Source organism: Lissotriton vulgaris, chromosome 11 (assembly GCF_964263255.1).
Source record: "Lissotriton vulgaris chromosome 11, aLisVul1.2, whole genome shotgun sequence".
NCBI classification, from domain to species: domain Eukaryota; kingdom Metazoa; phylum Chordata; class Amphibia; order Caudata; family Salamandridae; genus Lissotriton; species Lissotriton vulgaris.
In genome coordinates, this window is record NC_141699.1 from 880,697,312 (window position 1) to 880,716,673 (window position 19,362).

At 47.6% G+C, this 19,362-nt stretch overlaps 1 protein-coding gene across 1 annotated transcript in view; it reads right to left on the minus strand.

Moving 5' to 3' along the window:
* SAP130 (Sin3A associated protein 130) overlaps nt 1-19,362 on the minus strand; it is a 988,428-nt gene that overhangs the window by 796,609 nt on the left and 172,457 nt on the right. The window contains exon 9 of the mRNA XM_086942556.1: nt 18,615-18,705. Coding sequence (XP_086798682.1) covers nt 18,615-18,705 — 91 coding nt within the window. The remainder of the gene's footprint in view (nt 1-18,614; nt 18,706-19,362) is intronic.

Genomic DNA, 19,362 nt, shown 5'->3' on the forward strand with positions numbered 1-19,362 from the left:
GAGAGTGGCGGCGGTTAAAATGACGGTCCTCCCCCAGATCTTATATCTGTTCCGGGCGCTGCCGCTGCAACCACCTAAAGGTTGGATTCAGCAGACGGAGACGGCCTTATCCCGCTTCGTTTGGCAGGGCCGCAGACCTCGGATGAAGAGGGCTCTCTCCATGTTGGCGCCGGAGTCGGGGGGACTGGGTGTCCCAGACTTGCGCAAATACTTTCAGGCGGCGCAGCTGAGATACCTGGTGGAATGGAGCCGGTGGGAGTCAGACAAGCACTGGCTCTTCCAGGACCAGGCGGTGGCGGGCCGTCCCTTGCAGGAAGTGCCCTTTCTGCGCAGAACGCATCGCCCTCCGAACCTCTATGTATCTTTTGTTACGCGGGTCCCACTGAGAGTGTGGGATGTTACCAATAAGACACACAAGCTCACCACGTTTCCCTCTCCGTTTACACCTATTGCGGACAACCCCGACTTCGCGCCGGGGACTGCCCCAGGTGCCTTTACGCACTGGCGTACAGCCGGATGCAGGGCTCTTTTCCATCTGTACGGGTCGGAAAGGGTCCTCCCTTTTCAGAGTCTCAAAGAGGAATATCGGTTATCAGAGACGAACAGGATGCACTACTGGCAGGTGTGACACTGGGCTTCACAGCCACAGGTACGAGACTCGGCTGACAGGAAGCTACTGCCGTACGAGAAATGGTTGGCGACGCGCACCTCGGATGCAAAACTAATTACGGATCTTTAGAAGATGTTGCAACCCCCCCCACCCACTTTCATAATCCTGGTAGGTAGAGAACGCTGGAACATGGAGCTGGGTACAACATTGAGCCATAAGGAGTGGGACCAGGTCTCGTATCGTGCACAACACTCCGCTTATCATGTAGGACTGACTGAAACATTCACCAAGGTATCTACATATTGGTACTATACCCCGGAACGGTTACACGAGATGAATAGGCATATTGATAAAACCTGTTGGCGGGAGTGTGGGCAACCTGGCACTCTGACACATGTTCTGTGGGACTGCCTGCTATTGCTTCCTTACTGGAAGGAGGTGCTTGATGAGATCGACGCCCATTTTGAGATAGAGTTGCCCCGCTTCCCAGCATACGTCCTCTTGGGCTTACCTAATGGGTTGATGTATCCACTGAAATCACACAGGGGCAGACAAATTGCCATAGCACTAGGCTCGGCGATTCAAAACATCCTAATACACTGGCGCACTACCACTGTTCCGTCCATTACAGGTTGGCTGCACAGATTGTGGCATGTCCTGGGCATGGAGAAACTGTCACTTATGATGGCTGGGGAGGTGGAACAATTTGAAGAACTATGGCAGCCCTTCCATGCACTACTAGCCACCGTGTTCAAGGAACTAACCTGTCCAAGATACCTGAGATTATTGAGACTCACACCACCGATCGACTACACTGCTTAACAGCCATTAAACCTGGGGGCGTGAGAGGGGAGGGTCGCGGGCGGATTAAAGTACATTTAGCTGAGCAGGGCACTGGACGGGGGTGGCAAGGGAGGGAGGGAGGGACAGGGTGGGGGGTGGAGTTGGGGGGGACAGTTTCTAGAAAATGGGGAGGGTACAGAGAGCCTTTTTCTACCTCAGGGTGTTGTTTAATGTTATGCACAAGGGTGCAGAGCTCACAAAGCCCCTACTACAGTTGCGGGGTGTCTGACACTACTTTAAGAGGGGCTCCCGGGGTTACAGCACTGATGTCATTGCTTGAATGTTTTTTCTATCTGTGTACTCCTTCAATAAAATACTTTAAACCTTAAAAGCTTTTGACACCCCAAAAGAGGCAATGTGCTCAGCATCATTTCTCAAGGCTCCAGACTATACCAAGCAGTTAATTGTAAAGACTGATGCCTTGAAGCTAGGGATAGGAGTGGTCCTATCCCAGACCAATGATAAAGGCCAAGACCAACCTGTTGCTTTAATAGCAGGAGGTTACTCACCCAGGGAGCAGCATTGATGTGCCAATTAGAAGGAGGCCTATGCTGTGGTTTGGTCCCTGAAGAGGCCGAGACTATACTTGTTTTGTACTCACTTCCTAGTTCAAACGGACCACAGACATCTCAAATGGCTAATGCAAATGCAAGGTGAAAATCCTAAACTTTTGAGGTGGTCCGCCTCCCTACAGCGAAATAACTTTATAGTGGAACACAGACCTGGGACTGCCCATGCCAATGCAGATGGACTTTTCAGGTTCTTGTAAATTGATACTTGTATAGCGCACTACTCACCCGCAAGGGTCTCAAGGCACTTGTACGAATACCACTGTGGAACCCATCCTGGCATTCCCTGTGAGGCGTCTACTCCGGGGAACCCCCAAGGTGGAGGCCAGGCATCCTTAGCGTTGTGGGGGCCGTTGTGGAGATTAAGCAAGCTATTGCCCAGAGTTGCAGAGTGGTACTCCATGATTGGAATAGGCACTGAGGCGAGAATGATCAGGTCCGTGGAATTTTGAGCCCAAGACCCGCCGAGGCGGGGAATTGAACCCTGATCCCGGGCTAGACCTGTGCATCAGGGTCTGCCACTCTAATCATTGAGCCACACTTCTCCACTTAGACAATGAAGACTCTCTAGGGGAAGGTTAGTCCCATCATCTTTCGTTTGGCGGGGGGTTGTGTAAGAAAGTGCCCTTTTTTTGCATGGTTGCCCCCACTTTTTGCCAAACTGTTGACATACTTTGACTGAATATGCCCTGGGTTCCTGCCAACCAGGTACCCAGGGTCTGTGCTCTTTCCCTAAACTGCATTGAAACCAAATCCAATTGGCACTCTTTGGCCACGTCAGTCCCTTGTATATGGTACCATAGGTACCAAGGGTACTTTGGCCAGGGAAGGCCTTTAAGGGCTACAGCACTTATTGTGCCACCCTTTGAGGCTCTGTACCTTTACACACGCACACAGTCATTGTAGGCTGCATATTTTGGTGCAGAACAAACTGAAGAGTCAGCATGGCACACATCCCTGTGTGCCATACCAACAACCCACTGCCCTGGCACAGATCAGCCACCCCTCTAGCTGGGTGCACTATACCAGTGGTGAGGGTACAGGTGCATAGGCCCTGTACCCCTACAGTGTCTAAACCGATTGTAGGAAGCTGGCTCTGAACATAATATACCAAAATGAGGTATAGTGTGCAAAGAGTCCAGTGGAACCCCAAAGTTAGGCAGAGGTAAAAGTAGATAGCATCTTACTCTCCATTTATGGTAGTGTGGGCGAGCAGTAAGGCTTTATCAGAGGGTAGAGTTAAGCATTTGCTGGACACTCTCTGGCAGCAAATGATGTCACACACTCAAAGACTGAAGTCAGACCAATTGGTTTGTATAAAAATATTTTTTTGTTATATTTATTTTCTTAGAACCAATCAAGCCTGGTACAGGTAAGTGTAAATTGTACTTGTTAAGGCAGGTTAAACAATAGAAAGCAAGCTCAATGAAAAAGTCTTTGTTACAGGTTTTTAAATCTATTTAATACAGTGGAAATTACTGTTAATTACTTTTGATTACTTTTCAGATTACTTTATGGATTACATTTTCTACTAAGTGTGACATGCTTAGATATCACACTGGGACATTTCCTAGAGAGAAGATAGGTAAGCAGTTTTTAGTTATTTGCAGTTTTTCAAGTTCTCATACAAAATCAACTTCACACAATTTAAGGGAAAACAGTCATTGTATTCATGTGGAGAAAATGTGGTTATTGGTTAACATGTAATTAAGTATTTGGTTGTGGGAGTTGGTATTCTGAGGTAATAACCAGGGTTCCCCCAGAGTCAAGGATGCACTCTCAAAGCACCCTCAGCGGCACTAGGGCGGCCGGGTGCAGAGTGCTGAGGCCCAATGCTATCCAAAGGGGGATAGGGGGCCTCTGGTTGGTGGCTGCTCACGAGCAGGCCACAGGGTTGTGGAAAGCAAAGCTCCTAATGTTAGGCTCAGGGCAAAGGGAGGGGTCCAAGTTAGCACCGAAAGTACACCCGCAGCAGCGGCTAGGTGCAGAGGGCTGTTTTGGCGTCGGGTGATAAATGCCATTAAGAGTACATGGTGTTGGGAGGTTGTCATTACGAACACAACAGGACCATAGTGGCTTTACTGAAAACTGGGAAGTTTGTTATCAAACTTCTCAGCAGATTAAACCCACACTGATGCCAGTGTGAGATTTAACGAAACATGCACTCAAAGGGTATTGTAGAGATGCGTGCTGAAAAACAACCTAACTAGTGTCCAGGCTGAGTGGCTGATCGTCAGCTGGCACCACCAGGCATGTTTCTGTACCCCCGAGTCGAGAACCTGCTATTGGGGGGGTCTGGAAAAATTCACATTCTGGGACAAGGTGCCAAGCCTCCTCCCCCAAGATGGGTAGGGTCCACGAAGGGTTAGCTTCAAAGGCTTGCCACCTCTGTGAGCTACCTCAGCCATTTGCTGCTTCCAGCAACTGGCCCTCACCAGTTCTGACCCTCACTGAGTGGGAGAATCGGCGGGAAAACCAAATGAGGAAGGGAGGTGTGCCCACCTTTGCCAACCTCACCTCTCATCCCAGGTCCGGGAGGCACTGTGAAACAAAACTCTCAGTCCCTGCCATCTTGCAGATGGGAGGGGAGGATGGAATTATAGGGGGTGTACCCACCCCAAGGATGGGACTTATTGGTCTTGACCTTACTTACCTGTAACACCCCTAAATCTTGTATTTAGAGGCAACCCTGAACCTTGCCTCCTCAGCAAGAACCAACCAAAAAGAAGAGAAGAAGGAAATAAGAAGCTGCGCTGAACTAAGAAGAGGACAACGCCAACTGACTTAGTCCCAGCCGCAGTGGCCTGTCTGCCCCTCGAACCTTCTCCAGCTAAATCCAGGTGTGTCCTGCAGCCAGAAGCCTCAAGAACCCGAAGGACCTGCCCTGCCTTCCAAACCCAAGACTATCAGCCTGATTCATTAAAGGTAATTGCGCTCGCAAAGGGCCAGATTCTGAGAATCCGGACCTTTGCGAGTGCGATTTTTGCATTTGGGATTCATCATCCCAAATGCAAAAATCGGTAATAGCAAATTCGCAAATTTGCGAGGAATTACATTTAAGGAATCTCTATTTGAGATTCCTTAAATGCAATTCATCATCCATTTTCAAAATGCGAAATCGCAATTTTGGGCCGCTATTTACCGCGAGGTCAAACCTCGTGGTAAATAGCGAAAACTCAGAAAAATGCTTTTAAAAGCATCTTTCTAAGTTGCATGTTGCACACACACATGTCCTTTGGACATGTGTGTGCACAGCACCTGTTTAAATTAGCATTTAAGGGGTGCTACAGGGTGTCCTCTGGACAGCCCTGGCACCCTTTATATCGCTATCTTATTTGAGATTAGCTAATTGCTAATCGCAAATAAGGAATACTCCCCATTAATTCCTATGGGCCTTTTGGCCCATAGGAATGAATGGGGAGTAATTCCTTATTTGCGATTAGCAATTTGCTAATCGCAAATAAGGAATCTGTAGGAATCGCAAAAAAATTTGCTATTCCTACATGAATACCGTTTTGCGAGTCTGGAATAGCGATTCCTTATGATTCGCTATTTCAGACTCGCAAAACCTACCATTGATGAATCAGGCTGTATGTCTCCTGTGAGCACCGGATTTGCTCAACAACATACTCTGCCCCAAAGCCAAATCCAAGTCTGCACCACTCTGCACCCGACGCCAACAGCCCGTGTTCAAGTGGGCAACACCACGAGGAGGTCTTCCTGGCAATCCTGACCTGAGAACTGGTGATTTCTGACCTGCCTCAAATCTCTCAGCGACTCCTGCAGCCCCTTTCTGGAGGATCCCCCATGTCCGGTCCTGGTAAGAAAACCAAACTCCTAAATACAACCATGCACCTGACATCCCACTGCCTTGGGTGGCCCAACCAACGGTGTCCCTTCATACCCAGGCATCCCAACTTACCTCTACAACTGGTGGTCACCTGTACAAGATGTTCGTCCCCAAGCCTGCAGTCTTTGTTACAACTGGAGAATACCCATTGAAAACAGGGCACCAAATACAAAAACAGCACCCTGCACCCGGCAGACCCTGTGGGTGCACTTCGAGTGCTAACTCAGATCCCCCTTTGCCCTGAGCTTAAGTCTAGGAGCTTTGCTCCCACAACCTTGTGGCCTGCTTGTGAGCAGCCACTATCAGGAGGCCCCTATCCCCCCTTGGATAACATTGGGCCTCAGCACGCTGCACCTGGCCACCCAAGTGCCGTTGAGTGATTCCTCCACCCTGGGGAAACCCTGGTTCTAACCCCAGAATACCAACTCGCACAAATAAGTACTTACCTGCAAACCGTTAACTTCATTTCCTTCCAAAGGATTGCATTGACTGCTTTTTATTGAAAATTCTCTTAAGTGTGGAGTTGGTTTGTATAAAACACTGAAAAACTGAAAATGTACTAAAAGTGAATTACTTACCTTGTCAAGAAAATGTCTCAGTGTGATATCTCAGCATATCACTAATTAGCAACAGTAATTTTAAAAGTAATCTAAAATGTAACATGCACAGTAATCTGTAAAGTGACTAAAAAGTAATTTCGAACTGTTGACTTACCTGTAATTCAACCAACTGCATGGATGCCTGCATTCAACTGTAAATCACTGCATAAGATTTAGCAAAGTATTATTTCACCTACCTGCGCCAAGTTTTGCTTGGTTCTTGAAATAAAATAACTAAATAATATTTTTATACAAACAAATTGGTCTCAGGTCAGTCGTTGTGTGTGTGACATCATTTGTTGCCCGAGTGTGTACAACAAATGTCTAACGCTACACTCTAATAAAGTCTTACTGCTTGCCCACACTAACACAAATAGAGAGTAAGGTGCTATCTATTTTTACCTCTGCCAACTTTTGGGGTTCCACTGGACTCTGTGAACACGATTACTCAATTTGGTATAGTATATACCGAGCCAGCTTCCTACAGTACATCTCAAGGTCATCTATCTCTGAAGTTGTGGTGGCGATCCACGCAGCAGTGGATGCTGCTTGTGACCTTTGAGTGTTTTCCACTTTTTAAAAAAAAAAATGTTTTTATTAAGTTTTACAATATATAAAACAGCTGCGACAAGGTGTGTCGCCAATAGTTACACTGTTAAGAATCATGCCATGTGAGCAGACATAGATAGCTAAAAAGCACACAGTGGTTCATATATTCGATAGATATTTCAACAAAAATTACTAATAAAAGACGTCACATGCTGATGAATTCAGCCTGTACCCTGTTGCGGTGTCATTAACTGGGGGGCAAATAGGAACTGAAAAGGAAGTGGACAGGTTACATAGGTGGCAGCAACAGACCAAACTATTGAGTAAAGCACTGGATCAAGGGTAGGTGTATTCGTTGAGATAATGTCACTAAGTGTGGCTTAGCATAACCCACAGGTAGGCAGGCCAGCAGGGAAGGAGGTGGAGTAGATGGGCCTTCGGGGGAGGTGGGGGTTGGCCACGCCATACAATCGATATTGGGAAGTGGGGGTTGGCCACGCCATACAATCGATATTGGGGGGTGGGGTGGGGCAGTGTACCAATCTGGGTTTTGAGAAGAGGAGTCCATACCGGTAAACATGTAAGGCAATACAACCAGGCTGGTCAATATAACTCACATGGGGGAGATTATTATTTCCAGCCCCTTGCAGGAATTCTGTGAGGAGGGTAGCCCACTGAATGGAAATAGGACGTTTGCGGATATGTCGGATCTCCTCATAGTGGAGATTATTATTTCCAGCCCCTTGCAGGAATTCTGTGAGGAGGGTAGCCCACTGAATGGAAATAGGACATTTGCGGATATGTCTGATCTCCTCATAGTGGAAGGCTTACACCTCCGCTGTAGGAGAGTAGGATCTGCTTCTTACAGTTACCCCCACTTTTTGCTAATGTGTTTTCGACTTAGTCTGTCTGGGCTTCTGCTATCCAGGACCCCAGCCTAGCTGCTTTCTCCTCTAAAACGATTGCATGTACTTTAGGTACACTCCAGATTGGATTCTGGGGTACCCTTATAAGTCCCTAGTATATAGTATACTATTTACCCAGGGCGTAGGTACCCCAGAGGCCTCTCGGGCTACAGCATGTATTATGCAACCCATGGGAGACCATTCAAAATGGCACAACAGGTCTGTTACAGCAGCCTGCATAAGGTGGTGTATGCAACCCTTACTTAGATATAGGTTCCCTATATCTACCTTATATCACTGCACATATTAAAACCTATCAGTCACCCCTATGGTAGGCCTTATCAATCCTGAAGGCAGGGTGCTGGGTTTTGCGTGAGAGGGTGCCCATGCATGAGCAGAGCCCCTCTGCAGCCTTTGGAATCTATGCTCCGGGGTTGTTCTGTGATGCGGCCAACCATATACTCTTAGGTTCATTATAACCTCGCTGTAAATGCCAACTTTAAAATGGCTGCAAGGAAACAGGTTGTGTTTGGTGTCAAACACCTTGGAATTATATCTCACCACCAGTAATGGCGGGGGAGGTATGATTCCAACCTCCTAGAGGGAGAAAATGACAGCACTGGTACTCCTTCGATACTTAGCCTGAAGGCTGCTCTCCATAGCTACCACTAGGATAGCTTTCTATAAAGGTTGTGTAAGAAAGTTGCTCTGTATATACTGGACCAAAGTAAGGTACAGTGCACAGAGTCCACAGTCCCCAGAGTTATGGCAGAGGCTAAAGTTAGATATAACCTTACTCTCTAATGTGGTAGCTTGGTCGAGCAGTAAGGCAGTATCAGAGGACAGTGTAAAGCATTTGTTGTACACACTCAGTAAGCAAATGGTCTCGCACACTCAAGAACTGAACTCCAGGCCAATTGATTTGTATATAAAATATATAGTTTATTTTAGAACCACAAATAGGTATCAGATACTTTCTCAGAATGAGATGATGCAAAGAATACTTTATAATAGCAAAAGACTTTGGAATGCAATCGATACAGTAGTTGCAATATGCAACACAAGGTAAATACAAAATAACATTGAACTCAATAGAAGTTAAGTAAATGCAATAAAATCACTTACAAATGTTTTTCTTACTCAGGGCTGGATCCTGGATTCAGCCCTGGTGCATTTCCTGTAAACAGTTGAAAGAAATTGTTTTTGATACACAGGCGATTTTTAAGGAATATTTGTATGTATTGAAAATTGACAGAAGAAATTCTGGCAAAAACCAGGCAATGTATTCCTATGGAGGAAAATTGGATTAACAGTAAATCACGGTTATAATTACTTTTGAAGGTCAGTGCTGGGCACAAAGATCCAGCACCAGGTTCTCTCCTGGTAGCAGGTGAGTAATTTCGAGTTTGCTGTTCGGACGATTTTTAAGGAATATTTGAAAGTTGCTAAACTCGACAGAAGAAATTCACAGTGAAACCAAGCCAATGTTACCCTATGGGGAAAATCAAGTTATCGGTCTTTGGGTAAGTACTCGGCTGGCAGAGTTAACCTCTTCGAGGCCCACGGCACTCCGGTGCTCATGACGAGCTCAGCTCGTCATGAGCCGTGGAACGCTCCGGTACGGGGAGAATTCCCCTCCTGTGCTGAGCGTTCCACGGGAGGTAATACACCTGTGACAAGCTAAGCTCGTCATGAGCACCGGAGCGCCGTAGCTCATGATGAGCTCAGCTCATCATGAGCATGGGGGCGCTGTGCGCGCCCCCCTCCCCCCCAGCACAGCGGAGGATTAACCCCTGCAGCGAAGGGGTTAAGGTTCTGGGGGTAGACTCAGGGGTCTCCCAGGGTCAGGTAAGTGGAGTTGTGACACCCTCAGGAGCACAGGGGCAGCCGGGTGCAGAATGAGTAGGCCCAATGTTATCCTATGGCGGATAGGGGACCTTCGATTGGTGGCTGCTAGCAGGCAGGCCACACGGATGCCGTAAGCTGGGCTCCTGGTCACTTACACAGGGCAAGTGGGGAAGTAGGATAGGATAGTTGCTGCACTTCCAGTGGCACTCAGGAGGCTGGGTGCAGGGTGCTTTTTGACCTTCGGGCTTCCAATGTATTTCAAGGGGAGAACTAGAAGTTAAACAAAAGCTGCAGGCTCGGGGACTGAGATTCTTCAGGTGCGACCATCACTTCGAGAGGTAAGTTGGGATCTTGGAGGATAGGTAGACACCTAGGAGTTGGGCACAGGGGGCCGTGGGGAGCCGGGTGCAGGGGTGTCTTTTGGTGTTGGGAAATCTTAGCCTCAGCTGGTCACGGTCGGAGGGGTGCCTGGTTGTGAGGTCGCAGGCCTCGTCAGGAGCGTCAAGGAGGGTCTTTGGGTGCTGGATTCCGGGTCACAGTCACCGGGGGGACGTCCTTGTGGTCTTTGTCCACTCGGGCGGGGGCCGGGCTCGGCGGGTGCAGAGTGTGCTGGATTCGCGGTTCCTGGCTGGCACCATAGGTTGTTGCTGTTTGAGCAGAACCACTGCTCGTGGGAGTCCCAGTCTTTAGATGAGCAAGACAGTCAGGTCCTGCTGGGTTTCGAGGCTGCTGACCACTGGAGACGCCGGGGTTTTAGCAGGTTCAACGATCGACAGGCTAACAGGGCTGGGGCCAAGTCAGTTGGTGTCGTCCTCTTGTTAGCAGCTGCACGGAAGGTCTTCTTTCTTCTTGTTCTTCTTGTTTCAAAATCGGGATCCGAGGAAGAAAGCTTCAGGGTGCCCCTAAATACTACATTTAGCGGCGTTACAGGTAGGGCGAGAGCAGGGAACAATGGGTCCCTGTCCTGGGGTGAGTACACCCCTATCCTGCCACTCTCCCGTGGGAGAGGGGCAGGAGCCTAGCTCTGATTGGGTAGGGCTCCCCATCCTCAAGATGGCGGGAGCCGAGAGTTGTTCTTCACCTCGCCTCTCCCACCTGAGGGGTGGGGTTGGCAGAGGCTGCCACACCCCCTTTCCTCACTTGGGGTTTCCCGCCGTTCTTCCCACCAAAGTGGGGGCCAGAACCAATGGTGGATATGTGCCATGTCAACTCTTCACTTTGTTCTCTACTAAAACATGAAGCCTGCAAAGGCAGTGTGTGAGTGTTAAGGTACAGGGCCTCCAAATGTGGTACAATATGTGCTACAGTCCTTAGAGGCCTTCTGGTCACAGTGCCCTTGACACCCATGGTTCCTTTTACAAGGCACTTACATGTGGCCATAGAGTTGCCAATTGGGGTTGAAACAGTACAGTTTTGGGGTATGAACCTAGGCTCTGAGTACCTTGTAGGCAGGAAACCAAGGCAAACTTAGTCAAAGAGCAGTAACATCAGGCAAAACGTTGGGGCAACCTTGCATAAAAGGGCACTTCCCTACAGTCCCCTCAAAGAATAGGGCATATCAGCTGAAGCCCCTGCCCTAATCAATATCCTTTCTCCATCCCGGTCCTGCCCGCAACCTTAATCCAATAGATCAAAGAGCAGGACGACCTAACAAATAACCCCTTGCTTCACCCTCCAACAGCAGAGCAAAACTGATCAAACATGGAACAAGCATATTCTTTCATCAATAAAATTCTTTTTCTGCACCAATTGCAATTGCTACCCATATATTAATGCCTCGTACAGTTGCATTATATTCTATATATTCCTAACTGTATCTTGCACGTCCCACTTTATAGTCACCGGTAATGCACCGTTTGCTACCTCATATATTCTTCTTTTTCTTTTGCTGCTCGCTAATGCCACTTGCTGTGCCATTTAATATGTGTCATTTAATCTATGTGTGCAACTGTATTCCATCACTGTACCTTACATATTGTGACTACTCACTATTGGCACCTTTGATCTAGATACTTGTATGGTCTGCACAGTTATTTTATTTTATCTTATTCAAGTTTTTCTTTCTCAGGGCTATACTTCATATGTTATACCTCATATATATTTCATATGTTATACCTCATATTTTTCGTTGCCGTTCACCAATGTCACTTGTTGACTCATATAAGTTATGTGTGCAATGGTATTCTGTCACAGACTCCGTACCCTACATATTTACATAGATATTATTACGGCTTGCTCAGGGTTTATTCCAGTATTAGTCAGTATTATACTGCTACTTGTTCAGCACTTGTTTATAACCTACATCGAACTCACCCCTATTCCTAATCGTACTGTCGGCTTTCTCTCACATAGTCTTGTCACTGATGTAACCTGCAATCACATTGTCCCTTCCCATATACACCGATTACTATCGCATATATGTTAACTGCTCACTTTATTCTGCTCCCTCATATCCTTAGTGCGCACCCTATACTTGTGCAACTCGCACCCATATCAAGTGTTAATCTCGTATGCACCGAGTACTACCTCAATTACCATGGCAACTCACTAGTGTCAGTTGTTCTTGCACGCACCAACTACTACCTCAAATACCTTGGCAGCTCACTAGTGTCTCTCCCAATTATCTCACTATTTTCGTCGGCTGTACTCTGCACATAGCATTACTGTGAACGCACTAGTATCACCTTAGGCCCTCGCAACTGTCTAGGACAGTGCACCCTCCCTACTACACCCTCCTTCCTACACCCCCCCCCCTACACCTATCTAGACTGTTCTCCCATTATGGAACCCGTCGGCAAACACACATATAAAATCAACTACCCACCAGCACTCACTAAAAAAGCCGCTAAACGCTTTAAACACAACTTCCTGAGGTCCCACCCTGAAACTCCGTGTGCAGACACCTACTTCTCACCAGTCAATGGTTCACTGAACATTGATATTATCTTCCACACCACACGCAGAGCCCAATGGAGAAACACGTTCCGCACCTTACTCTCCGTCTCCACCTCCAGGAATTTCGCGCATGGCCTAAAACTTACCATCACCCCATCACAACTTTTCCCTGGCAGAACAACCATCACTATATACAATAACGGGATTATCCTAATTCAATCCACAGACAAGAACCTGGAACTACTAGACAATCTGTTCCCCACGTTCAAACAGCACCTCACCAGTCATCGGACACCCACTCATAGCATCCGCAGGCCCATCACTCCTGAACTCACAGCCCCCAACCACAACCCTCCTAACCTAGCTCAACCACAAAACGGCATGCACCTTCCCTCCACCCCCGGCACCTTAGACATTCACCCACCTAAGGTAGCTATCGCGCACTCCACATTTACAGACATAGATCCCTCACCCACACATTCCAGCGATACCCCCTCCCCCCCCCTACAACCTCACCCTGTCACCCTCCCATACCACACCCATTCCCGTCACCCTTTGACACCGCAGCCTCAAACCACACCCATTCTAATCCACCCCAACCCCTAAACTACATGCACCTCTCCTTTACTCCCGACACCCCAGTCACTCACCCACCTACCATACCTACCTCACTCCCGTCGAGCAGACATAGATTACTTACCCTCTTACACCAACCTCACCCCTTCCCCCCACACACCAGCCCTCATCCACTTTCCCACCCCTGATACCACAGCTCCCACCCAAAAAGACATGCACCACCCCTCTATTCCCGGCACCTTAGTCATTCCCCCACCTACCATAGCTATCCCACATCCCTCAAACACAGACATAGATCTCTCTCCCTCTTACAACAACAACCCCACTCCTTCCACCTACACACCAGCCCTCATCCCCGTTCCTCTCACCCCTGATACCACTGCTCCCACCCGCATCCCGCCTATCCTAGATCAACATCAGACCGACACACACAATGGCAAACCCCACCCTTTATCCCCACCCATTCTCAGCCCCCACTTCCTCCCACTAACTAATCACACAGAACACTCCACCTCCATCAGCTCAACTCGACCCTCTCTAAATAGAACCATCTACAATCCCACTACCCCCCCAGTCTTACCCCCCATCACCCAACCTCCACCCTCTTCACCACTAATAAACGCCCATCCTCCACCATGCATTCTACGCCCACCACCAATACTCTCATCCACACCACCAACCTCCCCCCTATGTCATCCACGCCTGACCCTCCCATCCCCACCTCCAACACATGTCCCTCAGTGGACCACATTACGGCCTCCCTCCTCCAACTCAAAGAAGACATGTACAGCATCAAACAACAACTACTCTGTCTATCACACTCCAGCCACCCCCCGCCCAACACTCTCCAACAGATCAAACAAGACATTCACATCATCAAACATTTACTCAGCACACACCCCAGACACCACTCACGCGTCTCCACCATCACCACCCCTCCCAACTGGTCCTCCACCCGGGCGGCGAACTCACGCACTCGACTTCCACCACACTGGACCTCAATCCCTGTTCACAATCGTGAAAACCACCCCCGTCGCTCCTGCAACCCTCTTTCGGACCTAGACACAATCACCCTCCTCCGCTCCTATGACCCAGCTCCCCTCAGCAACACACCCGACACACTCACTGCCATACCTACGATTCACTCCAATCCCCTTAGACCCCCCACACTGAACAACAGAGTCGCTATCCATAGTAACCACAGTAAAGTCCCCCTCGCCCTAAAGCACCCTTCCACCCTCGACACACCCCGTCTCAAATGCACTCTCCTAAACTGCAGATCAGCCGCTAGACACTCCGTCGCTATCGCCGATCTCATCCTAAAATTGGATCTGGACTTAATCATCATGACTGAAACATGGCTAACAGAGTCTTCTACACCTATAATGGACATTCTGGTTCCCCCCAACTACCTCATCACTAGACTCGACAGGTCTGGCAATAAAAAAGGTGGTGGAATCGCATGTATATACAGGAGCAACCTCTCTGTATTGAAAGTATCTTCACCTTCCCCGCCCTCCCCATCGTCCTGTGAATACATCAACCTAGATATTATCAGTCAGGGCAAACCGATCTGCACTCTTCACGGCGTTTACCACCCACCCGGTGACAACCTCACCTTCTCCCAACAAATCATGGACATGATCTCAACCAACTCCGGCCGGCAACTCACACAAATATACCTTGGGGATTTCAACCTCCACTGGAATGATCATAATGATGCGGTGGTAAAAGGTCTGAAGAATTTCCTCAACGCCCTTGACCTTGCACAAATTTGCAACAGTCCAACACACAAGAAAGGCTCTATCCTCGACCTTATCATCTCAAAAGAGGCCGCTATCCAACTCGAATCTATCCAACCCTGTGACTGGTCGGACCATCATATCATCACGTTCTTCATCAATGAAAAAGTTCAATTTAACCCTATCCAATCCGCCAGGCCCAAAGTCTGGAAAAGAGACATGAAAAAACTAAACTCAAACTCTCTGCCCTCCAACAGCTACAACTTACTACTTCCTCCGGCTGGCGTGAAGGACGTCCAATCCTTGACTGATCACTATCTTAACAATATGACCGCAATAATTAATGAAGTCGCGCCCTTGCAGCTAAAAAAAGCCACCACAAAAATCTCCAATCCCTGGTATGACGGGAGTCTCAATGACGATAGACGTGCCATGAGATTGGCAGAGCGCTCCTGGAGATCAGCCCCCTCTGCACTGAACCTAAAAAACCTGAAGAAAAAGAGAAATGCCTACTTCAGGAAAATAAAACGATCAAAATCAGACTTCTTCAGCCGTCAGCTAGACCAAGCCAAAAACCGTCCGAGAAAGCTGTTTGAGCTTATCCGTTCACAAACCAAAGAACAACCCCAACCTCTCAACACTATGTGCAATGCCCCTTCCTGCGAAGACTTCGCCTCTTTCTTTAACCAAAAAACGGATAACATAAAGAATGATCTCCTCATGGACGCAAGCCTCTATCCCAAACCCCACTACATAACACCCACTAAACCAAAAAACAATGCAACCTGGTCAACCTTGGTCACCTACACGGAAGAAGAAATTGGCAAACTGCTCAGCACTCTGAAACCATCCAATCACCTCACAGACCCCCTTCCTGCTAACGCTGTAAAAGTCCTTACCCCGTCGCTCCTTCCACTCTGGACCAAAATCATTAACAGCTCACTTCAACAAGGGATCATTCCAGACTCCCTCAAAGTTGGACAAGTAACACCTTTGCTAAAGAAACCTACAGCCGACCCTTCGGACCTAAACAACTACCGTCCCATTACCAACATTCCGACTCTTGCCAAACTGCTGGAAAAATGCGCACAAATACAACTGACCAAACATATTAATCAATTTGATCTCCTCAACTCTCACCAATCAGGCTTCCGAGCCAATCACAGTACGGAAACTGCCATGATTTACATAATCGATGACGCCCTCCAAATACTAGATCATAATGATACCTGCCTCCTTATCCTCCTTGATCTCTCCTCCGCATTTGACACCGTCAAACATGAGAACCTACTCGAACTATTAAACACAAGAATGGGCCTATCTGGAACTGTGCTCAAATGGTTCACTTCTTTTCTGCATAACAGGTCGCAGAAATTCAAGAGCAACAACTTGATGTCCGCACCAAGACCTGTATCGCTAGGCGTACCACAAGGATCCTCCTTATCCCCAACTTTGTTCAACCTAGTTGTGGAACCTCTCACCACCTTGCTGCAAGAATCCAATGTACATTTCCACATGTATGCTGATGACACCCAACTCTATCTCAAACTACAATCACACAAAGACATCACGCTTTTGAACTCAACGATCAGAAGCACCCAATCTTGGCTGGCCGCTAATCATATCAAACTCAATGCCCTTAAAACAGAGTTCCTCCTGATCGCACCTCCCGCGAAGATCACTACCGCGCAAATGTGGCTTAAAGACCTAACAGCACTCAATGTCCAACCCACCATCGTGGACTCAGCGAAATCCTTGGGCATAACACTTGACACCAATCTCAGCATGCAGGAACACATCAACAAAGCAACTAAGGGAGCAAACTACCAAATCAACACCCTCAGGAAACTTAAACCTTTCCTTCCAGCCAAAGACTTCCAAACTGCGGTACAATCACTAGTCATACCTCGAATAGAATATGGCAGCACCGCCCTCTGCGGTCTCCCCCTAGCTACTACGGCACCCATAAGAGCCTCTCTAAACGCCGCAGCGAGACTTATCACTGGATCAAAAAAACACTCGCACATTTCCCCTGACTTCAAATCCCTGAACTGGCTGCCGTTTGAAGCCAGAATACACCTGAAAATCGCTTGTTTGACCCACAAGGCTGTACACCTGAGCTCACCTGGATACCTCGCTCAGAAGCTGACGATTTCTGGAGGCTCCAGGAACACTAGAGGCACAAACAATCTTTTGCTAAAGCCTAAAAGATTCCGCAAGGAAAAAACCTATAAACGCTCTTTCTCAGGAATGGCCCCCAGGATTTGGAACTCGCTCCCCCCTGAAACAAGGCTCATCACCTCTACCATACTGTTCAAGAGAGAAGTAAAAGCAATCCTCATGGCTAAATACACTTGAACGACTATTGGGGAAAACTACAAAGACTCGATACTCATCTGTACTACTTGTTCGAACCCTTGTATCTTATGTTGACTCTGAAATTGATTTACTTGATTGTCTTATGATATCACTTCGATGTACTCCTAACATGATTGATGTATCTGCGTATACATGCTCCCCTCCTCTGTAAAGCGCTCTGATATCTGCGAAGATCTTGTTCGCGCTATATAAAACTTTCAAAATAAAATAAATAAATAAATAGGGATCTCACTTATCATGAAGGCAGAGGACATCCTTTATGATTGTATGACAGATCAGGGGACCAAGTCCTCATGACTGAGCAGCGGAAGATGGAACAACTTGAAGCAGAGTCATCTGCTGCATCTTCATTTTGTGACTTTGGGGAGAGGACGCTCGGCTCATGGTCTGGTGAACCTCCATGTTAGGAGCAATTCAGAACTCTTGCTATACTCATGTCGCAGGTGTCCTTCAGTGTACTTTGGTCCTGTTGCCCAGTAGCATCACAGTATCACCAAAAGATCTAGGGGAGGTCATGGCCGAGTAAGCACCGAGGCCCTGGTGGGGGCCTCTGCCTCAAAGTCAGGCGCCCGCTCCACGCTTCTTCCAGAACACAGTAGTGCTGGCAGTGTGAGACTAAAGGGCGTCCAGCCACCAGGTGAAGGGGATCCAGGTGCGGAGCCACTTCCTACTGCACCAACATCCTCCAAATGCCTTCAGTAGGCCATAAGATGAGATTCTTGGTGTGTCCAAAGAACGCTGATGCAAGGGCCTAAACCACGAGCTCTACAACAGCAGCGCCATTTCCCTCTGTGGTTAGCTCAGACACTGAGTCCTGAGACCAGAAACTACCCCTGAAGTTTGTGAACTCCAGGGTGGCCCAGGAAAACTCCTCTCATATATACAGCATTCTTCCACAGAATCAAAATCACTTTTTGACTGGACCACTTTGAGTGAAAAAAAACAATGGAGGACTTTTAAAACTGGTAAACGGTCCCCCTTTACCGGAGTGGTCCCTGTGAATGGCCCTGGCCAGCTATGGCTAGTCCAAGAAGATGCCAATAGGAGTTTTAGCCTGTTGGCTACTAACCGCTTGCAATGATTTATTGTATCCAAGGCCTTAAAGTTAAAGTATTTTAATTATCTTTGAAAAATCAATGCTCTGGTTCCCCATTACAGATAGGGTTGTTTTGGGTCGAATTGAAGATAAGAACACACTATATTTTTAATTTACTCACAATTGCACGTGTTCTATAGGGCCATGACTTACCTGCAGTGGTTGCCGAGGGCAGGGTGTTGGTTGCTAGTATTGGAGCCACTGTTGCTGCTGCAACAGGTGTACCAGAACTAAAGATGGTTTTCTGAAAAGAGAATTGGAGTCAAGAATTAGAGATGAACAAGGAAACAAAGGGTGAGTCAAGCTACGTTCATCAGGATTGCTAACTTGCATCAATTAATGTGAGCTCATAACAACTAGCACTCTCTCCTACCAGTCCGCACTCATCTCTTTCCTTTAGTCCACAGTTCTTCCGAAAGAAGGTGCAAGGAAGGCCATTGCAATCTGGCCCGTTCCAACGAGTCACATTTATGTCATCTAGCCACTAATTAGGACGAATGCAGTATATTTGTTTAGAAATGTGGCACTCAAACAGCTGCTAATGAGTTTGTATGGGAAAGCTAATCAATTAATGGCTCAGTCTGTCTGCATTCGTCATGGGGAGGGGCTTGTATGATGCCTCCAAAAAATGTAATCTTCAGGCACAAATTACAGGAGTCTCATAATTTATCATATGCATTTTATCAGCCTTGCAAGAACAAAAAAGGCTGAGTCACCATGACTAAGTTTCAAGAAAACGCGATTGTAGAATTACATGCCAATCTATATTGAAGGTGCCATTTTAAATTCTAGCAACGTCATTAGATTACAAAACATGAAATAAATATGCAAACTCCTTACTAGGTCATGCATATTATCATTGGGTGTGCGTCGTTTTTAGGTCCTGAGGAAGACTGTAGTT